Source organism: Rhincodon typus, chromosome 20 (assembly GCF_021869965.1).
Source record: "Rhincodon typus isolate 14 chromosome 20, sRhiTyp1.1, whole genome shotgun sequence".
NCBI lineage: Eukaryota > Metazoa > Chordata > Chondrichthyes > Orectolobiformes > Rhincodontidae > Rhincodon > Rhincodon typus.
Genome location: NC_063351.1, coordinates 13,225,327 through 13,249,045, shown reverse-complemented (window position 1 = coordinate 13,249,045; position 23,719 = coordinate 13,225,327). Strand labels below are relative to the sequence as shown.

At 39.3% G+C, this 23,719-nt stretch overlaps 2 protein-coding genes and 1 long non-coding RNA gene across 5 annotated transcripts in view; 1 reads left to right on the top strand and 2 right to left on the bottom strand.

The window, feature by feature from the left end:
- Positions 1-3,548: 3,548 nt before the first annotated feature.
- Positions 3,549-5,017, bottom strand: LOC125485622. Its single transcript, XR_007264318.1, has 2 exons — positions 4,536-5,017; positions 3,549-3,646 (listed from the first exon to the last, which is right to left on the bottom strand). It is a non-coding gene; the product is annotated as an uncharacterized LOC125485622 (long non-coding RNA).
- An 85-nt stretch (positions 5,018-5,102) lies between these two features.
- ankrd1b (ankyrin repeat domain 1b (cardiac muscle)) lies at positions 5,103-14,010 on the top strand. Its single transcript, XM_048608949.1, has 9 exons — positions 5,103-5,317; positions 6,053-6,259; positions 6,404-6,535; positions 6,636-6,743; positions 6,842-6,940; positions 7,560-7,658; positions 7,757-7,855; positions 10,086-10,184; positions 12,709-14,010. The coding sequence occupies exons 1-9, from the start codon at positions 5,291-5,293 to the stop codon at positions 12,805-12,807; spliced, it is 969 nt and encodes a 322-aa protein (XP_048464906.1). The 5' UTR covers positions 5,103-5,290; the 3' UTR covers positions 12,808-14,010.
- Positions 14,011-18,616: 4,606 nt separating this feature from the next.
- Positions 18,617-23,719, bottom strand: part of rpp30 (ribonuclease P/MRP 30 subunit) — a 34,728-nt gene continuing 29,625 nt past the window's right edge. For all 3 annotated transcript variants that reach the window (XM_020512813.2, XM_048608920.1, XM_020512814.2), the window contains exons 9-12: positions 23,459-23,488; positions 21,050-21,087; positions 19,828-19,907; positions 18,617-19,217 (exon numbers count right to left, since the gene is read on the bottom strand). In XM_020512813.2, coding sequence (XP_020368402.1) covers positions 19,105-19,217; positions 19,828-19,907; positions 21,050-21,087; positions 23,459-23,488 — 261 coding nt within the window. In that variant the 3' untranslated portion in view covers positions 18,617-19,104. The remainder of the gene's footprint in view (positions 19,218-19,827; positions 19,908-21,049; positions 21,088-23,458; positions 23,489-23,719) is intronic.

Below are 23,719 nucleotides of genomic sequence, written 5' to 3'. Positions count from 1 at the left end.
AGTTTGCAGATGACACCAAAATTAGCGTAGTGGACAGTGAAGATTAACTCAGAGGTCAATGGGACCTGGATCAGATGGGCCAATGGACCGAGGAGTGGCAGATGTAGTTTAATTTAGATAAATGTGAGGTGTTGAAATTTGGTAAGGCAAATCAGGGCAGGAAGTATACAGATAATGGTGGGTCCCTGGGGAACAAAGAGACCTAGGAGTGCAGTTGCATAGTTCCTTGAAAGTGGTGTCACAGGTAGACAGAGTGGTAAAGAAACTGTTTGGCACACTTGCCTTCATCTGTCAGAGCATTGAATACAGGAGTTGGGAATGCCATGGCGGTCCAAGACATTGATAAGGCCGCATTTAGCGTATGGCATGTAATTCTGGTCACCCTGCTATAGGAAGGATGTTATTAAACTGGAAAAGGTGCAAAACATATTTACAAGGATGCTACCAAGACAGGCAGGTTTGAGTTATAAAGAGAGGCTGGATAGAACATAGAACATAGAACAGTACAGCACAGTACAGGCCCTTCGGCCCACGACGTTGTGTTGGCCTATTATCCTACTAAGATCAAACTACCCTGCATACCCTACGTTATACTATCATCCATGTGCCTATCCAAGAGTCGCTTAAATGTCCCTAATGTATCTGACTCCACTACCACTGCTGGCAGTGCATTCCACGCACCCACCACTCTCTGTGTAAAGAACTTACCTCTGACATCTCCCCTATACCTTCCTCCAATAACCTTAAAGTTATGCCCCCTCGTAATAGTCATTTCTGCCCTGGGAAAAAGTCTCTGGCTATCCACTCTATCTATGCCTCTCATTATCTTGTACATCTCTATCAAGTCACCTTTCATCCTTCTTCGCTCCAATGAAAAAAGCCCTAGCTCCCTCAACCCTTCCTCATAAGACCTGCCCTCCAGTCCAGGCAGCGTCCTGGTAAATCTCCTCTGAATCCTCTCTGAAGCTTCCACATCCTTCCTAAAATGAGGCGACCAGAATTGAACACAATATTCCAAGTGTGGTCTAACCAGGGTTTTATAGAGCTGCAGCATAATATAGGCTGGGACATTTTTCCCTGAGCATAGGCTACTGATGGATGACCTTATAGAGGTTTATGAAGTCATGATGGGCATGGATAGGATGAATAGCCAAGGTCTTTTCCACAGGGTAGGGGAGTCCAAAACTAGAGGGCATAGGTTTAAGGTGAGAAGAGAAAGATTTAAAAGAGACTCGAGGAGCAACTTTTTCATGCAGAGTGTAGTGTGTATAGGGAACGAGCTGCCAGAGGAAGTGGTAGAGGCACAACATTAAAAAGAAATTTGGATAGGTACTTGTATAGGAAAATTTTAGAGAGATACGGGCCAAATGCAGGAAAATGGGCATGGTTCAGTTTAGGAAACCTGGTTGGGCTGAAGGACCTGTTTCAGTGCTGTATGACTCTATGACTCTATTAAATATTTGTGTCATGATTCTTCCACAGTAAAGGAAATGTCTCTAATTCTCTGTAAGCATTAATCTAAGCCAACCATGAGGCTTGTGAGTACATTTAGCTTTCTGACTAAGCCAGTCTCAACAGAAAACAACGAGGCACACGTCAGTATGGTGAAATCAATATAATGTGAAGTATTTACAAGGGAAATTTAAATTTGAAAAAAATATTCATGCCATTTGTGTTCCCAAAGCATACATATTCATGGCAGCGGACACAAACAGGAAATTTGTAATCATGAACCAGAGCTTCCCTGTTTGATCGGGAGCCTCTTTAATAAACCATTTGTAGATGCAGTATTGTTGGCTGGCCACAGCTTTCATGGATGAAACCTTACCCCACTGTGGAACCTTGTATGTGGAAATTAGAACATTAATTATGTTCATGTGGGTAAGGACAAAAAGAGAGAAAATGGAAGTGACCCACAGTTCCAACTGCAATGTCACCTAGTTGACAAAATTCTGGCCTAGTGAAATGCATTAGAACAACTTCCCACCACTGGTGAAAATACTGCTTCTTCCAATGCAATCACAATCTTCTTCATATCCTGACTTAGCTAGGATATTAACTCTTCCCGGGTGACTGTGGACTGACAATTTCTCATTTCATTTGAAACCAAACAAGCCTGAATTTTGAGTTTGAGTGTCTGCAGCATGCTTTATATCACACGAAACTGAATTGCGACCTTACTGACATATTGTTAACATGTATGGGTTAATTGGATCGGACCAATAAAGAACATCAACATGTCACTTCCAAAATTGTGAAATAGAAATAATTATATGGTGGTCACTAATAAATCCCATAAAGAACTCAGTAGAAACTTCTTTACACAGATATTGCTTGGAATGTGAAACATCGTACCAAATGGATTCATTGTGGCAAATAGCATAAATACTTTTAAAGGTAGGCTAGTTGCATCAATGAGGGTGAAAAGATTAGAACAGCATTAGATGAAGTAGGGCAAGTGAAGCAAAAGCACCAGCTTAGAGTAGTTGAGTGAAATAATTCGCTTCAGTGCTGTAACTTAATATAATTCTATGAAATGTTGGATAAATCTCCATAATCACTGCAAAATTTGTAAATCGGTCTATTACAATTAGTTGCTTTGCATTTACATAGTTTATACTAGTTTGGTTTTTTTTCAATTAATACATGTGGATGGCTTAAATATGGTTGCAAATTGATAGCTGACAGTTTGGAAGGTTATCATGGAAACATTGCACCTTCATGTAGTTCTTCATTGTTGAATATACAGATGTTTTACATCTCTTCCAGTACAATTTGCACTAGAAATTACTCTTTACCTTCACTCCCTGAGTTACAGACCATTAGATAGTGGCAGAAGTAGGCCATTCAGCCCATTGACTTTGATCCAGTGTTCAAGGAGATTATGGCTGAACTGATCTGATAATCCTCAACTCCACTTTCCTGCCTTATCCCCATAATTCCCTTAATGATTAAAAATCTGTCCATCTTAGCTTTGAACATAGTTAATGACCCAACATCTACAGGCATCTGTAGTAAAGCATTCAGCAAATCCACTACCTTCTGAGAGAGAGAGAAAAATCCTCATCTAGTCTTAAATGGACACCCCTTACTCTTTGAGCATGCCCTCTGGCCATAGACTCTCCCACAAATGGAAACAATCTTTACAACTTGAATTTTGAATGTTTCAATAAGGTTGCCTCTCATTCTTCTAAAATGAACACAGGTCCTACCCATTCATCGCCTACTTATATAAGAACTTCAAAGAGTAAAGGTATTAGAATCATTTCCCTGTTAGTTTTCCGCACAGTACGTTTCAAATGCTGTACCCTCACAAACATTGTGGGAAATAGCATGTGTTGGTAAATGTTCTAAACATGGTCATAAATGCTTTCTCCAGAATGTTGAAGGAAAACCTGCGCTGTCAACATTAATGTATGACACAGACATCCCCTTTTAACTTCAAAAAGGCAGGGCATTGTTTTAGTGACAGTACAGTAGTGGGAACTACAGCAAGGCTGGCAAGTGTTATTCTTAGTGCAAATAAAACAGCTGAGGCCGAGGGGTTCTTTTCCTGAACTGTTGTTTATTTCTATTTGGTCTTTTAGACGCTACATTCCAGTCAAATCCACAAAGGGACACGCACTTGCTCCGAGCGGATCACATTCTGAAAAGACAAACATAAATACACGTGTTAAATTATACCATAAATAATATCGCGCTTACGTAATCAAAGTAAATATTATTAGACCGTCAACTCGGATTTCATATCAGCCATGCAACCACCGATGCAGTTTTTCGTCTGTTTATCTGATTTGAAATCAATTATAAACCCTGACAGTTTGTGTATTTGTATTACATCTGTGTTTTCGTTGTCGGCTTGTGGTTGTGTCATTACGGCTACAGATATCAGTAGCGTGTAATTCACACAGTCCCACTCACTCCATTGGCCCTACGCAACAAACTGCACAAAGCCAAGACTGAGTGGACCATCTCAAATTAACGTTTTAAGGGTTCCACAGAGTGACCAATGTTCCCTGAAGCCGCATGTCCCTCAGCAGCTCCACGTTTATCCAAATTATCGGGAATTGGTTCCTTTTCATGGAATTCTGTCGAAAGGAAGTCACAGTAATTCAGTATATCCTCAGAACAGTAAAATAATTAAACCAGTGAATATGGGTTGGGGAAGGGGGGTGTGATGGTGGGGAGTGAAGGTAGGAAACATAGAAACAGCATTTATTGCAGCGTATAGAAGCTGGGATACGATCCTAGCTTTCATTAATGAGCGATGCAGGGAGGAAATGACAGGCAAAAGCTACATAATGTGGATGTTGGAAATCTGAAATATAAGGAAATAAAACGCAGCAAACGCTTAAGCAGGACTAACAGCACGTGTGGCGATAGAGAGAGACAGATGTCAGTGCAAAAACCGTTTGGAAAGTTCCTACTGGCCACTGACCCGCTGCACTGGGATGTTGTTTACTTTCCTTTCAATAAACCCCATGGGGCATCTCATTACACCGCCCGTCTCTCCATGTAGAGAGCGATCCTCTTACCTTGAAGGGCAGTATTTCCGAAAAAGATGACACCACTGTCTGTGACTGCATCACCGTCAGGAAGCACAGCCGGGACAGTGATCCCAGCCTGGCGGGCTGAATTCAGATGCAGAAATGTCCATCTGACCAATAAGCTGCTCATCTGGTTTGAAATATACATATTTTTGTATCGGTGACAAATCGTTCTTCCGAGCAGGGAGACGTATTAAAATGATGTAACGGAAACTCGGAGGCAGTCCATGTTGTGTTTGAGCCCTGACTCTGAGTCAAGGTGAATTGCAACATGAGAGATAGTAGGAACATGCATCCATTTTACGCGCCCTTGTTTCTAGGATCTGCTCGGCCGGTAAAAGGAATTTCTGGAATTCAGCAAGACAGCTGTCACGCAAAACATGAGGTGGCAACATGATTAGCATAGTTTGTTCCTTTAGTCAGTTCTAATAACACAAGGATTACATTTCAGATGCTTAATATATGCAGTTTTGTCTGTGTTAAAGGCGCCTTTCATCCCTAGTTAAAAAGGTCTTGTGACATGAGATCACGCCTCTTACTATGCCAGGAATGACAAGGAAGCGCTGGCTCTCGTTGAACTCTGGCTGAAGCTCCCAGCTTGGAACATGACCTCACCCAGAGGCGCCCATTTTATATATAAGGGGGGTAGGCTGGGAGTCTCTCATCAGGAGTTCGCAGTTGTTCGCTGAGGAAACTCCGCAAAACTCAAAAGGAGCTTTACTCCACAAGAACCACCTGGCAACATGGTGATGCTGCGAGTTGAAGATCTGGTAGGAACTTTTTGACACCAAATTATTGTTTAAGTACATGTCTCTACTAGTGATAAACATCCAGTACTGGAGTTTTACAGATATTTTGTCTTTATTGTCACCTGATTGTGAATTGCCATCTAACAGAATCATGTTACAAAAAGAAACAATATTTAATACGAGAATCTGGTGGGTTTGCACTTTATTACTCCTGCGGCTACTGTATTCATCGCTACCAAATGTTTTACAAGACAAGTGAATCTGTTAACAATGTAATAAATTGTGATTAAATAGAATTGCCATGATAAGTCACAGAATAAAGCACAGCATGTACGCTTAGTCAGTTCTTTATCGTTAGGGTTGGGTATACAATGAATCAGGAGGTTTTTTGCATTTAAACTACCGTAGTACCCATGGTGTTCCACTAGTTGGGAAGCTGCATAATTAAATCAAAACTGCTCAATTTTGTGGAGCGTTTGTACTGGGGGAGCTGTGAATACAGACATGAAGTTCGCTGTTTAAATATATATTTCGGATGGACCTGTTTAACTGAGCTGGGATGTTACCTGTAATTCAATCCAAGTTAACAGCCCTTCTTCCTAAACCCGAAGTGGGGCAAGCGGAGAAAATGGTTACGAGTTATTTCTGTTGGATAAGCTCAGGGACAGCGGACTGAGCTGCTGCAGTGAACTGGGTTTCCGAGGGCCGGGCCTGCTCTCTCCAGCCGAAAGTCATTGCTCTTCTCTTTGCCGCCAGGTGACAGGCAAGCAGAGTGAGGTGAAATCCGGAGGATGGGAGGCCGAGCCGCCAACGATGCAGGAAGAGTTCGGCAGCGGAGAATATTGCTCTGCGATGGCGATCGAGAAACAGGACGGCCTGAAAAGCCAAACGGCGCTTTTCCCGTTCATACCCAGCCACAAGCACCAGAAGGAGAAACTGCAGCCGGTGCCACACTGCAAAAATGTACGTGTGAATGTATTAAATCATCAGTATAGGACCAGCAATTGACCGTCCGAATGACAATTCCTGTAGCTCTCCCCTCCTGATGATGATCCACTGATGGTGTGTGCCCGCTGTCACTAACCATTGTCGCTCTTGTGTGTTTAGGTCAAGCCTGCTGCGCAGAGGCTGAAACTTGAAACGATAGATGATCTCCATTTCCTCGTCAGCTTGAAGAGACACAAGCATCCCAAGGCCGTTGCTGTGGAAGCCCCACCGCAGCAGGAACCCGACACTATTGTAAGTTCAAGGCAGCGGTCACAAAAGTAAGAGCGCAAAGAAATCGAGCTGGTCTTCTGAAAGGAAGAATCTAACCCTCTTCTTCTTGTGTTTGGCCCAGATCGGACCCGTAGATGTGGAGACCTTTTGGAATGCGGCGGTGGACAATAATCTCGCTGTGATTGAGAAATACCTGGCTGACGGGGGACAACCAGATGTATGCGACCAGGTAAAAAGAAAAGCCAATCCAACATTATTAACATGTTTTTGTTTTGTAATTCTGGCTGATGAAATGAAACCAAACAATTCTTTTTCATATTTAAACAGTTTAACAGGACTGCCATGCACCGGGCTTGCTCTGAGGGGAACGAGGAGGTTGTATTGAAACTACTAGAAGCCGGAGCCTCCACTGAATTTCGAGATATGGTACTGATCCTTTACCATGTATTATCTACGCAGTAGCGCAGGGTGAAATCAGTAATGAAAAGTCATGTGCACCAACGGGATGTTAACTAGAATCATTGCTTACAAGGGCTGCACAAAAGGTGTCTTCCAATAATCTGAATTCAATTACAAGAGAACATAAACGCGGATTGTATTCCCTGGAATGTAGATAAAAGTGTGATTTTATGAAAGTTTTAAAGATACTTAAGGGAACTAATGTGGTAATTACTATTATATTGGTTCAGGAGTCTGGGACTAAAGGACATTGCTAACAGCAATTCGTCCTAGGTCATTTAGTTGTATATCTAATGTGAAATCAACCGAGTTTTGTCAGTCAACTGATATTACAGACAAAGATAGCGATTTTATTCAATGTCAGAGCAGAGTCAAGGGGTTCAATGGCTGAGTCTTTTTCCTGTATTTCTATGATCTAGTTTGAGAATGATCAAATGACAAAAGGAACAGGCATGGCGTAGTACTATATTTGACATGATTTATGCCATCTCATCACGCGATTAGACCTTTTTTTCATGCCACTTTAATCCACACTACTCGTGAAAGATTCTCTACTAACAGTGACATTAACTTGCTTCATGCACAGCTCAACGCCACAGCGGTCCACTGGTCCTGTCGTGGTGGTAGCCTGGAAGTGCTGAAAACCTTGTTAAACAATGATGCAAACGTAAACGCCAAAGACAAGGTAAGCAGCTACCTATAGAATCAAATATCATAGCTAAGATTCACTTGCGATAGCGAATGTGTCAATAACTGTTTTTTGTTTTTTTTTGTTTAATGCAGCTATGTAGCACTCCTTTACACGTTGCTGTCCGAACTGGGCATTACGAATGCGCTGAACATCTTATCGCATGTGGTGCTGATCTGAATGCCAGAGATATAGTATGTATTAATTCATGCACATAGAATTCGTTCTATTTAATCTTACCTATCTGTTATATTGGACTTATATCTTCTGTAAAAGAGAGTGGTAAAGCATAAGATTGTACCACATCGTTTTAATTCTTCAACTACATATAGGCTACACTGGATGACTTGAGTGGTATCAAAGGTTATAGCATACCAGATCACTGACATCGAGATTCAAATTTGATTTGAGATGTGCAAGATAGCTATTTAACAGTTGTTTAATGTGGAACTATACTTTCTGGAATATGAAATGCAATGGAACATTTGAACCCTATTCCTAATAAGGGTAGAAAGACAACATAAAACGATTTAGAATTCAACATCACAGCTGACCATGAGCTGTTAAATTGTGCCAACAGCCCATCTGTTTCAATAATGCCCTTTCGTGAAGCAAATTTTCCATCCCTACCGCGTTAGACCTAAACGAGACTCATCACACAGCTAAGGCTGACCCTTATTTGCTATCTGTAGCGACCCCGTCTACTCACTTAGTTCTGTCATGATTCTAAAAGAAAGTCCACCACACCTCAGGACAAAGTGGATGGACAATAAGGCCATACCAGCGAGGTCCATATCCCAAGAAATATGGAAAACTTATGTGGAAAATGGAATGCCATCCAGCTAACAGATGGTGTTTGAGTTTAGGTTAAAGTCAAAAGTCGGGGCCGAGTAGAAGGAAGTTTGTTTTGATTTCCGACAGTAGGGTGGTACTCGTTGAAAAGATGATGTTTAACAGCGGAGTATGAGAGTGCGGAGGTGGGTTTAGTGGCGGGACCAGGAAAGGTTAATAGCGGATCAATGGTCCGACACGTTCCCGCTAGAGAAGAGTGAGCGCTGAAAGTCGCAGTAGCAAGTAAACAGCTGTTGGATGTCCGCTGGTATCTTTGTGTTGGACGGGGCTGACACAGAGTATCGAGCTCAGCGGAAAGGTCGCACACACAGCCCGTCCATTGGAATCTCCTTCCTGCCTGAGCAGCCGAACCTTCCTCCCGGGCTGTTGAACTCCTAAAGGCTGCACGGCCTCTTAATTGGCTACCTCCGAGCGACGGGAGCCGCAGATCACCAGGGTCAGGACCTGCGTTCGTCCCCTTTCGTGAAAAGCAGTAAAGTTAGCACACTATCTACAATGATCTGAAAATAGCTCCCTTACAGGCTTTGGGATATCAGGCACAGGAATAATAATGCCCTCTACTTGAATTACCTAACAATGGGAATTGGAAGCCTGCTATGTTCTCCTGCCATCTTTACAACATGGTATGCTTAATTGATCAAAGTACAGGCGGAGACGCAAAGGTAGGAGCGTTCCTAGAACATAGGCTTAATATGCACCTTCTGCATGTCAGAGGGTCTGAGTAAGGCTATGAGCACCATTCTGGCGCCAATGAGAAAAGTGTATTACCATTCACGGCCAGCATTAGGTACTATTGGGTGGAAGCCTTTGATTTGTGTTCTGGGTATTGTGTGTCACAATTGACAGTCGATTTTTCTCACCTCCTTCCACTCCACTGCTACTCTATCCGTAGCAAGTGAATACTTCTACCAAGTCAATAGTGGTATTGGGCACCAAGAACTTAGAAGGGCAGGCTGGTTTACTCCAAGTCAAAGGGTACTTATGGCAGGGCTTGTGGTCAACCTGGAGACTAAAGAGTGAAAATCAACGCGTTATATATTTCATTACCGGAGTTTGCAATTGTTTCAGCAAGCAACCATTTAAAATCGGTTACTGTTTCTGTATTCTGCTTATTACATAGCGACAGCGAAGTACATATACAGCATTGACTGACTCAATAAGCTTTGGCTTTGGCGAACAATGCTTAAACTGCGATAAGATAGTGTGGAGCTGAAGGAACACAGCAGGCCAGGCAGCATTAGCAGGTGTCGGAAAGCTGACGTTTCGGGTCGGGGCCCTTTCCGATGCTGCCTAGCCTGCTGTGTTCCTTCAGCTCCACATTGTGTTATCTCTGACTCCAGCATCGGCAGTTCTTACTGTCTCTAAATGCTAAAGCTGCATTGACTTGTGTCCCTTTACCTAGAGAGAGTGCACTTGCCTGAGGAAACAGAAGTTTCACCACTAGGGCTTTTAATCCTGTTTTTGGGGAGAATTTTCTTAAACGAAGTTGTATTGCACATGATGAAAAGTGGTGGAAACAAAAATGATTTTGTTGAATAGTGACCTTTATCTCTCAAACTGTATTTTCTGAAGGAAGGAGACACTCCTATGCATGATGCAGTCAGACTGAATCGTTACCGATTGATGAAGCTTTTGATGATTTATGGAGCCAATCCAACTTTAAAAAACTGTGTAAGTACAACAATTGGCAATCTTTAAAGCATGGAAAGACTTTGAAATTAGATTCCTTGAACGTTCTTTCATAAAGTGGCATAATTTATTACATGTTTTGAAGAACCTGAATCAAGATAGTCAGTAAAATGATAACCAGAGGTTAGCTTAAAGAACCAAACAAATAATAATGACTAAGACAACATTTTAAACCAACTGGAAACTCTAGTTATAAGGCTTTTTAGCTTCTTACTTATTCGTTCACGGATGTGGGCATTACTGGCTGGTCCAACATTAATTTCTCATCCCTAATTAGCCTTGAGAACGTTGAGGTGAGCCGCCAACTTGAATAGCTACAGTCCATGGGGGAAGGTACACCAACAGAGCTGCTAGGGAATTCCAGGATTTTGTTCCAGTGACAGTGTAGGAATGGTGATAAAATTCCAAGTAAGGATGGTGTGTACACTTATATTATAAAATACTTATATTTTACATTTTCCCATTTTCTTTGCTTATTTTATGGAAAGTAATCCTGGTAAGTGAGATTTCCTAAGTGAGAAAGCAAAATAAATCCACTACATTCTTTCACTGATCTCTAATGGAAGGTAGGGATAGATGCTTAGAAAGGATGTTAGTTTTGGACAGATGTTTGGTCCATTACAAGCAGTTGTACAAGATGTCAAATTTGCAGCAAGAATCTTCAAAATCATGAATATAATCTACTGCAGTTCATTTCTAAAATTTGAATGATCTAATATCTGTAAAATAGCATAAGATTTCGTTGCCTAAAATAAATTTAAAGGTAATGTGAATGAAATTACTCTCAAATCAAAACTGTTTAAAGTTCAGTTCAACACGTTTGAAGAACCTGTTGAATAAAGTGTGTGTTAAATGTACTACCAACTGATTGTTGTGGTAGCCAGCATTACAATCAGCATATGCTTTCTTGAACTGCACGGCACTTTAATTAGACACTCAAACTATGTGAATTATACATCTCTGCAGTGTTAACCCCAACATAGCTGCTCAGCATTAACTCAATAATGGTCCCTGGGAAGGCAAGTATAATTAAGAAATTGCCTGGAGGGCAAAACAATGATCAGTTTCTTAGATCAACACTTTTTTTCTGATTTTTTTAAAACCAATGAGTAAAACTATAGTGAATCTTTAGAGAAAAACAGGAAATGCAACATGTTAATCAGTTGCATTGGAGAAAATACTTGAATCTTTCCAGATTAAGCCCTTCATTAAAACTGAACAAATATTTAAGAGAATCATAACTAATAGGGGAGCGGGGAAATGGAATTATCAGTGGACTGACCTATCATCATCTTAAAAGAAAAAGCAGAGATTATTTGATGATTAATTCTATTTTCACAATAGATAATAGAAAATTATGAGAAATTAAAGAAACAAAGAACATGGGACCAGTTAAAGGCAGTGGGAGTCAACCCAAGAAAGGGATTAGGAAATGGATCGAGACCCAGTTGATCAGGTCTAAAATTAGAAGAAATAGGCAAATAGGGTGGAATATTTCAGACTTTCCTAGTTTGTACATTATCTAATTGCAATGTAACACCACAGAAGTTTTAAGAATAAAGGTGACAAGCAAATCCACGAGATGAGATCAGCCAGTCAGTATGGATTAATGAAAAGCAGATAAGTGTCATGTGGATAAATACGAGGTTATCCACTTTTGTAGCAAAAACAAGAAGGCAGATTATTATTTAAGAGGTAATAGATTGAGAAAGGAGGAGGTGCAACAAGACTTGTACACCTGTTGCTGAAAGAAAGCATGGAGGTGCAGCAGGTGGGGAAGAAGGCAAATGGTACAATGGCCTTCATAACAAGAGGATTCGAATACAGGTGCAGGGATGTCTGCTGCAGTAATACAGGGCATTGATGAGTCCACACCTGGAGCACTGTGTGCAGTTTGGTCTCCTTATCTGAGGAAGGATGTTCTTGTGTGGAGGGAGTGAAAAAGGCTTACTAGACTGTTTCCTAGGTTGGCAGGATTGACGCATGAAGGGAGACTAGATTGATTAGGACTATATTCACTGGAGTTTAAAAGAATGAAGGGGGATACATGAAAAACTATACAATTTTAACAGGTTAGGCAGGATAATGGAGGAAGGACATTCTGAATGACTAGAAAGTCCAGAACCAGGGATCACAGTCTAAAGGAATGAGGCAGACCATATAAGACTAAGGAGAAACTTCTTCACCCAGACAGCAGTAATCCTCTGGGTGGAATTCCTCTGTTACAGGAAGCAGTTCAAGCCAAAACACTGAATGTTTTCAAGAAAGAGAGTTATATATAGTTCTCAAATCCAGAGGTCTAAAATGGTATGTGGAGAAAGCAGGAATAGGTTCCTGAGATGGATGATCAGCCATGATTATATTGAATGGCACAGCAGGGCTGAATAGCCTACTCCTGCTCCTATTTTCTGTGCTTCTCTGAGAATTCAACAACATTTCAATAATTATTTGTTACACATTTGAATTGTAATAGTTGCATTTCGTAATTGGTGCTGTCTTATTACAGAATGCACAGACACCGATAGATCTTGTTCTACAGTGGCAAACTGGTACAAAGGAAATCCTTAACCAATTTATGGAAAATTCACAGAAGTCACCAAAGTGAAGCTTGCTTCAGTGCAAATTATATCCCAGCCCCATCCCCCAAGGATGACAGGTGCATTCTCCTGCTGTCGCAGTTTGTGAGAATTTCAACACTCACGATTTATGTCATTAGAACATTAGTTTAAACGCGATGTGGTACTGTGATAATTTATTGCAATTGTTTCAGTTCACAACTTGATGAAAATGAACTAAGAGACCTGGAATGTTGAGATTATTTTCAAAGAAGATTGGAATCTCTGTTGATCTATTTGGCTGTCAGTAATCAATTTATTCTGAGAATCTTGAATGGTGAAGGAATTAAGGCTGTGGGATACTGGAAAGCTGAAAGTTGGAGTCATTTATCAGCGCATGGTTGAAGTGTTAGACATACTGGGAGGAATAAGGTTTAAAAACTTGCAAAGGATTTCACTACTCAACGTCTAAATCAGCAATGGTGAAATTAAGTTCTATTACATCCCTCCATCATTTCAATTAAGATGGTAACCCAACTATTAAAAATAATTTCTTATTTAAATAAGGATTGGAAGAAATGAAGGTATGAGTAAGTACTGAATATGGAAAAACAGAAAGTGAGGATATGCGAAACTTGTGAACTGAATAATTAGGATGTAATCAACTATATGATGTAAAATTTGTATATTTCTATAGTTGTTTGAAATTTGTAAATTTTGTACACATTTTAAGCATTTATTGTTATTTATCTGAAATTGAAGTAAAGAAGAATAAGGCTACATTTAAAAATGGGATATGATTCCAATAGTTTAGACATATTGTGAATTAATATGGATTGCACAATGATAGATTGCAGCAGGGAGAAAGTTTATCAAGGGAAAATGTCTCTCAAATTGGATGTTGATCAGAGGGAACAGAAAGACTTGATAATTTATGGTGTCACGCTTATTGACACACAGCACATCAGAATGCAATCCACTCTCAGTAAACATAAGCAAAGCGCTTGCAAAATTTGTGGGCTCCTGTGTGTAGCTTGCGCTTTTAGATTATTGTGGGCAGGTTGCTCAAGATAATATGCTTGTGAACTCCATCGCATTATGAAGTTTCATAATGTTGATCTGGATTTCTTTTGTAAAAAGGGACAATTTCTGATGCAAAGTATTAATAGCGAGTTCTATTTTAAAAGCTTTTGTACTGTCCTGTTTTGGATTTTTGAGATTTTCTTAGAAAACACTGAAGACAATATGATACAAAGAACAAAAATAAAAAATTATAAAATATGGATTGAGACTTTTTAAAATCATTTCAAATATCTAATAATTATCTTTATTCACGTCACTATCTGTCATTTGTGAAGATAAAGGATACAAAAATTGTTGGCCATTGACATATCAATGCTACCTAATAGGCAGGTGCAATTAAGCAATTCAAAGAGCCCACCAATTTTCTGCTGTAGGGTTAAAGTTGCCAATTCAGTATGTGGCACAGCAAAGATTAAAATAACTGGCTAGCTAATTATTATAACAACCATGAAAGAGATTATTAATTAAGCTGGAAGGTTAGATCTGAGTTCCAAATTTTAGGGCTCTTGTGGTGCAGTGCTCATAGCCGTTTGGCCCTTCTTGCCTGCTCTGCCATTCAATGTGTCCACGGTTGATTCTTTATCTCAGTGCCATATTCCCACTTTCTCTCCACACTCCTAGATGCCTTTAAAAAATCTAAACATTTATCTATCCTTTCAATATATTCAGTGACTTGGCCTCTACAGCTTTCTGTGGTAGAAAATTCCACATTTTTACTACATTTAAGTGAAGAAATATTTGCCCTTAGTCCTAAATGGTCTACCCTGACACGGTGTCCCCAAGTTCTCCATCAGGGAAAACCTTCTCCCTGAATCTGGTCCATCCAGCCTCGTTAGAATTTTATATGTTTCAAGCAGATCACCTCTCATGCTTCTAAACTCTAATGAATACAGGCCCAGTCGAGCCAATCTCTCCTCACCGGTAATGCCTGGTGAACCTGTGCTGCGCTCTCTGTATAGCAAGCAGATTCTTAGGTAGGAAGACGAAAACAGCACACAATATTCCAGTTGCCTCATCAAGGCCCTGTATAACTGCAGTAAGACATCACCACTTCTGAATTCAGATCTTTGTGCAATGATGGCCAATACACCATAGCTTCCTAAATGCTTGCTGCACCTGCCTTCTTACATTGACTAGACTGGAATGAGTAATTGTTACAATTCACACACATGTTCTTTAAATATGAATGGGGTTAATGGTGATTAGGCAAAGTTCCCAATCCATTCTTGCCAATTTGCACCTTGTACCATCCCTCATTTAGATTCAGGACCAGATTTGACTACTTCATTGATAGTAGGAACTGCAGATGCTGGAGAATCTGAGATAGCAAGGTGTAGAGCTGGATGAACACAGCAGGCCAAGCAGCATCAGAGGAGCAGGAAAGCTGATGTTTCAGGCCTAGACCCTTCTTCAGAAACCTTTCTCAATGTATTTGTCTAACACACGATCAGACACACTCCAGAAAATCTACCTACACAATGCCATTGTTATTTATAAATTAAAATAATTCATGATTACAGTTATAGTTTTTGCATACAACTGATTTCTTGTTAATGCCTTCCCTTATATCTCCACAACTGCTTAGCGACTTACAATCACCAGTGTTTTCTGCCACTTAGTGATCCTTATCTCCATCTGTACAGATTCCACAGCATCGTTCCTCACTACCGCATTGTTTTGATCTTTTACTAACAAGACTGTCCTACCTCCTTTCACTTTACATCTGTCCTTTCTAAATAAGGAATACCACTGAACGTTCAGGTCTCATTCTTGGTAACCTTATAGCCATGTCTTTGTAATTACAAACAGTTATCGTAAAGTTGCATCTATTTGTGCTCACTCATCTTCCTTGTTGTAAATGCACCACACATTAAGACATAAAGCTTTTAGACTTGTCTTTGTAACCTTGTTAGTCATCTTAGCTTTAATGTGCACCAAAGGCCCATATATCTTTGTGGTCATCTTTTCTACCTTTCACTTTTGCTTCTTACCTTCTAAACTTGCACTTACACCTTCCTGAAGAGGCAAAAGACAGAAAGGTAAGGTGATCCAGACGATGGGACATTGGAGCCTTAGCTTTTCCATCTGTCCAACAAGTTTGTGGATTTCTCAGCACGTTTGGATGAAAGTGGTGTCAGCATAGATGAGCTAGCTGACCGTTGTACCTTGGTACAGGAAGCCATTCACATTGGGGAAATGAGAAGGGGAATGTCATGGTTGTAGGGTACACTATAGTGAGGAGGGCTGACACAGTTCCTTCCAGCAAACAGTGCAAGTCCAGATGGCTGTGTTGTCTACCCAGTGGCAAGAATTCAGGATATCTGGTCACAGTTGGAGAGCAACCTGGATCAGCACTACTGGATCCTCTCCTTCCCAATGCATGTTGCTATCATTGGCACTGGTAGAACAAAGCAAGAGGCTCTGCTCAGTGAGTATGAAGTTAGTTTTGAGGTTCTACTTTTTAATTTAGAACATAGCAATCTCCAGATTATTGCCTGAGCCATGTACAAATTGGCACAGGATGAATGAGGTTAGTGAAGTGACTGCAAGACTCAAAGATTGGTCTGGGAGAAGTGGGTTCTGGTTAGTTGGGCACTGGCTATATCAGAGCTGGTATTGTGTAATGTGGCATGAGTAATGCATGCTCTTCAAGACAACACAGCAACCACAACACATTTGAATTTTACATGCAGTTTGAATGGGAGAAGTGTGGGTCTAAAACTAGATTTCAAAATTTGAAAAAGGATCACTATGTGGTAATGAAAATTAGTGACCAAAGTGACTGCGATATTAAGCTGGCAGATAGATCAGTAGAAAAACAGTAGTAGGCATTTAAAGGGATATTTCAGGATGCTCAAGGTAAGTACATTTGTACTACAAAGGAAAATTAAAAAGGGGAGAAGGCACCATGTGTGGTTAATTAAAGAACTCAAGAACAACAACAAGCTTAAGGGAAAAGCATTTAATTGTACAAAGGAGAGAGGCAGGTCAAATGACAGGTCAGAATATGAACAGTGGTAGAGAATGTCTAAAAAGGTTAATCAAGATGCATAGAGCATGGAGGAAGCTAGCTAGAAATGTGAAAGTAGTTGGCAAGAATTTCCATTACATTCTTTCAATAGAAAGGAAAAGAGTAAGTAATTAGAGACATGGTCTTCCAGCGGTTGAGAATGGGGAGTTATCAGTAAATAAATTATTAAAAAAGGCAATAAATAAATATTTTGCTTCGGTCTTCACTATTGTGTACAAAAAAAATCCCAGTAATACTTATAGATCAAGAGGTTGATGGAAGACTGAAACTTGTGAAATTCTAATCACCAGGGAAGCAGTACTAAACAAGCTGATCGAACTGCAGGTTGAGAAGTTTCCAGGTCCTGATGGACAGCATCCTAAAGTCTTTATAAAGAAAAGGTGGCTAATGAGTTAGAAGATGTGTTAGTGTTAATTTTCCAAAACCGATGAGATTCTACAAAGGTGTTATTTTACTGGAAAATAGCAAGAAAGGATTGACGCTGAAAATGGGAAACTAAAGGCCAGCTAGCTTGACAACTGTTGTGGGGAAGCTGTTCAGATCAATCATGGAGGTTGTAACTAGGCACTTGGAAACATACAAAATAATCAGGAAGAGTCAACATAGTTTTGTGAAAGGGAAATCCTATTTAACCAATTTATTGGAATTCTTTGAAGGAATAACATGCACTGTGGATTAAAAATGGAGCTTGTTGATTCCCTGAAGGTATTTGACAAGGTTACACATAAAAGGTCATGGGACAATTAAGAGCTTGTGAATTTGGAGTGACATACCGACTTAAATAGAAAATAGATTGACTGGAAGAAAACAATATCTATAAATGAGTCTTTTTTTAAAAATCAGCAGGATGTAACAAATGGGGTTTCACAGGGTACGATACTGGGCTCTCAATTGTTTACAATTTACAAGAAGAAATGAAATTAGGGGTTTGAAGGCTCGTTGGTTAAATTTACAGATGAAGCAAAGATAGGTAAGAAAGTATGTTGTGAAGATGATAATGTAATTGGTTAAGCAAGTCCCAGCATGTTCAATCTTTCCTTATAGTAATAGACTTTCAGTTCTGATATCATTGCAGTAAATCTTTTACTGTACCTTCTCCAGTGTCTATACATATCCTCTTTCATTGTATGAAATCCAAACATTCAGTACTTCAAACATAGCCAACCCGAGGGTCTATACAAGCTTGACATCACTTTTCAATTCTCTATCGCTCCAGAAGCGTACCCATTTTTTTTTCCTCTTTGTTAATACTGGCCTTACTAACCTGCACTGCTACTTTGTCAATTATGTATGTACACCATAGAACGCCATGCTTCTCTATTTGATTTGGACTCATTTACAACCCCCCCGCCCAACTTTCCTTAATGTACCATCTCACATGATCATTGGAAAACCAGATAACTTGACAGAAATGAGAACTTGAATGCCTTTACAATTATCTCCTGGATCAAAGTGCCTGCATGAGGAACCTCCACCTTTGGCTTTCTCCTCCTTTCACATCACCTCCCCGACAAAAATAAGATCATCAATCCCCTTCACTCTCCATATTTTCAGAAAACTTTAAGGCATGGGCAAGCATTGGCTTAATTGAAGATGCTCATTATGATACAATGGAAAGAATATGCAAATACAGAAAATGCATTGTCTTTTAGATTAGAACAACTTCCTGTAACCTACTGCAGGTCTACAATGCAGGACCCATAGGTTAAGGCTATTATTTGAATAGAAACGGGTATGACACCATCTACTGATTCACACAATAGTTTATTAGGATTGTATGATAAATAAGATTCAGATAAACATATTGTCTAGGAAAACAGACAATATTTGTTGTGCACTACAGGCATAAATGAAAATCAATGTTGATTGTTAGTCTTACTGAGTCTTAAAAAAATTTAATAAAACCTAGCACAATGGATAAGAACTACGTCAGTTGTAATATTCATTGAAGGATATCCACGGTCTGAACTCGTACTCACTAGCATCTTTGAAAATCATTTTCTCACAATGTGAAAAGTTAGATTTTAAAGATTTTAAACATGTGTTAGTGGAACAAAATGTGCTGCAGAACTTAATTTTGTGCATTCAAAATCACTGCTGATGGAATAAAATGTGAAGTGGTAATTACAAAAGTACAATTTAAAGAACACAGCCCTATTTCAACAGCATTATTTACAAAAAAAGGTGTACAAGCTTGCAAACTTTGAAATCCGACAATGATGTTTTTTCATTGTCAGTCACTTTTGGTCTTGGCTCGTTTGGAAAGAGGTCTTTCTTCATCCTTCTCTTCAATTGCTGGAACTTTCCTCACTGTACAGATCACACCTAATGCAGTCTTTCTGGTTTCTGTATTGAAACACAATTCAAAGTTTAGATAGAAGTGAATTCATTCATATAATGCTTACAGGAACACAAGAGGGTCTTCACCCAATTCTTCACTACGGCATCCACTCCTGTTAATTATAGTATTACAGAAAGCAATTTTTAAAAAAAAACTTATCACCTGGTAGAAAATTGTACAGTTTTCTCATCACATCATGTAAATATTAGGTTATCATCCATTTTTAGATTGCAGTTAGCACAAGATGGGCTTTTGTCAGACCACAAAACCTTGGGACAAATTATTAGACTGAAGTCCTAGTTTTCACATCAAACCAGTGCAAGGTAATATACTGCTTTATTTAATATCATGTCAGACTGTAGGATATAGGATCATCTCTAATTCTGCATATGATGAGCTTGTAATCTTATTTTCTTACATGACTGTCCTTGATAACAAATTGCACTATAGACATCACTTATTCTGAAGTTCTGATGACCTTGTTAACCAGAACACACTCTATAAAGCTTTGCAGTCCCACATTCAGTAAATATAACAGATAAGGAGAAAAGCACTAATCAAATTTTCTAAAATGTAATGACAATATTAAATGACTGTTTTTGATACATTACTTACCTCCATGCAAAAGGACTGCTCGGCAATTGGTTGACACAGCTGCTTTGGCATCTCCTTCTGATAAGCCAAAAAGCAATCCACTTGCAATACCTTCGTCAAGGATTATAACTTTATAGAACAGCAAAAATGTTTTCTTAAAAACTAGCTACAGTATTATCATTATAAAATTCTACTATTTAATGTAAATTATACTTGCAAGTTAGGTCTTGTTAACATCTTTACTGTCATAACAATATCCTTCCTGGTTTTAGATAGAGACGTCATATGCATTATATTACTGCATCCTTAAAAAGAGATCACTGTGATCTTATTGAAGACAACCAAATTATTTCACCAGCTATTTTCCTATAGATTCTCAGTGCATGGAAATAATGCAAAGCACAAATATTTATTATGAAGCTTTCAGAGCAAGACCTTATATGGACTCAAGATTAAGACTGGATCAATGGGTCACGGAATATCATTAATGTTAGATCATGGCTGTCAAGGGCCAATCTATAATAACGGAAGGGTGGAATTTAGTTCCGAGTGGGGGGAAAAAGGACATTATTTATTAAACCTTTTCTTGACTTTCAATTATATATAATTTGTCACTTCATCCAATTAATAGCAGTCTTGTGGGCAAGGAGGCCATGGTTCAACCCCAATATTAGGCTTCTGTCCACAAGTTAGGCTACATTTTATAGCAGTGTTGATGAAATTCTGCACTGATGGGAGTTGCTCTTTTCAATGAATAGCCAAATGAAAATCTTACCTACCTACTCAGCGGACTAATCATTGGAGAAAAGATCCTGCAGTGTTATGGCAAATACTCCTTTCTATCCATACCTTCATAAAAGGTAGGATAAATAATCATTTATTCAACTCACTGCAGTTGCAGGACATCACTCATAAAACAATGAAAATAAACAAGTGTAATGCACAAAGTTGAGCTCTGAGAGCTATGGGATATCCAGAGTGAAAAGTGCCATACAAATCACAAACACTATTCATCAAAACATTTTATGACTAAAATGTACCTGACATGATAAAGAATCTTCACTCAAGATATTTTCTTCACACTTTCTCCAGTGTTTTATGTACTTATAAACATTACTGATGCAAAATATTGATGTAAAAAGCCACCTTTGCTTTGTTAGAAAACTGAGCACAGATAAAAAGTATAAAGAATAGACTCAGTGCATAAGTATTTTCCACGCCAAACATATTTGGCCAAGGATACAGGTTAGCAATATCATAAGGACCTCTCAGTTCCAAAGGCTGTAAAAAGGAAAAAAAAAAAATCAATAGCCTTTTTAAAAAAAAGTTTTAAAAATCCAATTTTGGCATCTTAAACATTTTGTACACTTCACAATGATATCTATCCTGGGTAGCTTTCCCCAAGTTGGCCATATTGTTTTGATTGGCAGTATTCGGGAAACATTGGCAAAAACCACATTTATTGTCCATCCCTATTTACCCCAACAGTGGTAGAAAACCTCTTTTCAGCAATTAATCTTATAACTGAGTTATTTGCCAGGACAATTCATGTGGCATTATAATTAAACAGTACAATTTGGATATCCAGCTGGTCATTAAAAGGTGCGTGATTTATATTTGTTAACATTTCAGGTAGCATATGGGTATTGATTATTATTACTACAGACAATTCAATGTATGACAGTCAGAAAAAGCATGGATACCCTAGATTAGCTTGTGAAGCATCCAGAACAGAGTGTATGGTTAGAAACCTGTAGATTGTTAAAAAGACTGAGAAAGTCGAAGCTTTCAGAGTCATGATTTAGGTTAGATTTAGATTTTGTCACGTGCACTCAAGTACAGGAACACAGGTATACAGTGAAAAGTGTACAAAGTCACTATTCCACGGCTTCCATCCTGTAAATACAAAATTTTCTTTGATGTTTTGGTTAGTGTTAATAATTTGAGACCAGTGACCTCTGAAGAAGGGTCACTGGACCTGAAACATTAACTCTGCTTTCTCTCCATAGATGCTGCCATACCTGCTCAGTTTTTCCAGCAATTTGTTTCCGTTATTTCTAAAGTCTGGTTAGGAACAACTGAGCAATTCTGAGAGTCACTGAATGTTTTAAAATCACTGTGCTGCAAATTCAGTGATCGTGAAGCTGGTATATGCTATGTTGCAACAGTTTGTAAATGGAGACAGAATCCAAGGCAATAAAACATTTTGAGAGGGGTTTTGGAAAAGGATTAGTTACAATAGGAGACTACAATGAGTTCTAATTTCAACATAGTAGGAAGTATTTGGGCTCCTGGCCTGTCTGTTTATCATCAGGCCTACCGCTCTTTTCTTCTTTTCTTCCTCCCCAACATTTTAAAATGATTTTTTCCTAACAAAGTTCATCTTATCTTCTTTTAGCAGCTTTGGGTGAGGGAGGTGGTTCCAGGAGGCTAAAGCGGAGAAAGCGGTATGGATCCGGCCGTTCTTCGTGCCCGTGTCCTGGGGGGGGGGGGGGGGGGTCCTTCGACTGGGCTGCTTTGGCGAGCGCTGAAGACGAGGTGGGTCTGAGCCTGCGATTTCAAAGGCCCGGGTTTCCTTGGGGCGTCTGCAACATCTTCAAGGCGGCATGGTTGGTCTGGCCTAGCCTGGGATTCCTTCTGGCAGTTTTCATTGGTATTGGTCTGGGTCTCCTTTTGGCAGCTTCAGCAAGCCTGTGACTCCATGCAGTGTTTTCTCCTGGTATTGTGGTGGGTCTGGCCCGGGATTCCAACAGGCAGGTCAGGTCCTTGAGCCCAGAGCGGTTAAATGGATTAAGTGGACTTTGTCTTAAATTCTCTTTAAAAAAATGTTTTTTTTCTTAAATTATATTATCGTGGAAGGACTGTTATTCGTTTTATTTATTTTCTTAATTTTTCTCCCCATCCCAAGAATTTGTACTCAAGAATCTGTACCCAGGTACCTTTGTACCTAAGGTGGCACTGTAAGTGGCAACTTGTAAACTTTTCACTGTACTCATGTGAGTATGTGACAATAAAGCTAATTCAATTCGATTCAATATAGTGAGGGATGTGAAGAATGCAATGGTGTCACTTAATATTCAAATATTAAACTGAAATTTTGGTCCAAGTTAATTGAATTGTAAATACCTCTGCTCTTGCACCAAATTAACAATTTCTTTTAAATCCATACTAATTTCACCATACAAACATATTGATAGCTATAGTTACAACATGAAGTTGCACATATTACTGAATTAGAATCCAACAACAGCATGTGAACATCCTAAATTACTGTATTTGGCCATCTGATTGTCTCTTAAAAATCTTCTGCAGTTGTCTTTGCTATGGTGCTGTTCCAGTGCATATCAAGTATTTGAAATTATTAACCATACAACACAACTATGCAATAGTATTAGCTTCAGAATTATTGCCATTGTTTTAGTTGCTCAAAATGTGTGTTTTTCTCTTGAAAATGATTCAAACAAACAGTCTTTTAAACACTGCAATATCTTCTATTTTAATCAGTTGATCTAACTACACAGCTTCTGGTGGGCTTATTAATAAAATTACTGTAGAAGATGTCATTGCTCTGGTAGGAGACAGAGATAAAAGAAGCAAAGTTGTAAATAAAATGTATGATTGAAGACACACGTTGAAAAGAAATCAATCTTACCCTTTCTGCTGCACTTGACATAATTATGTTCTGAAGAAGCAAGATAGAAACATAAATGTTGAACATATGGCTACAGAATTTTACACAGAACAAGTCCTACATTTTATCAACACTGCCACTAAAACAAACAGGAACTCTATTTAGAGATAGTAGGAACTGCAGATGCTGGAGAATCTGAGATAACAAGGTGTAGAGCTGGATGAACACAGCAGGCCAAGCAGCATCAGAGGAGCAGGAAAGCTGTCGTTTCGGGTCTAGACC

Bases quoted from the DNA above. Each gene is read 5' to 3' on its own strand.
- ankrd1b (XM_048608949.1), top strand. From the start codon at position 5,291: ATGGTGATGCTGCGAGTTGAAGATCTG. The intron at 5,318-6,052 runs GTAGGAACTTTT...CTTTGCCGCCAG, and splicing joins TGCTGCGAGTTGAAGATCTG to GTGACAGGCAAGCAGAGTGA. The intron at 6,260-6,403 runs GTACGTGTGAAT...TTGTGTGTTTAG, and splicing joins CGGTGCCACACTGCAAAAAT to GTCAAGCCTGCTGCGCAGAG.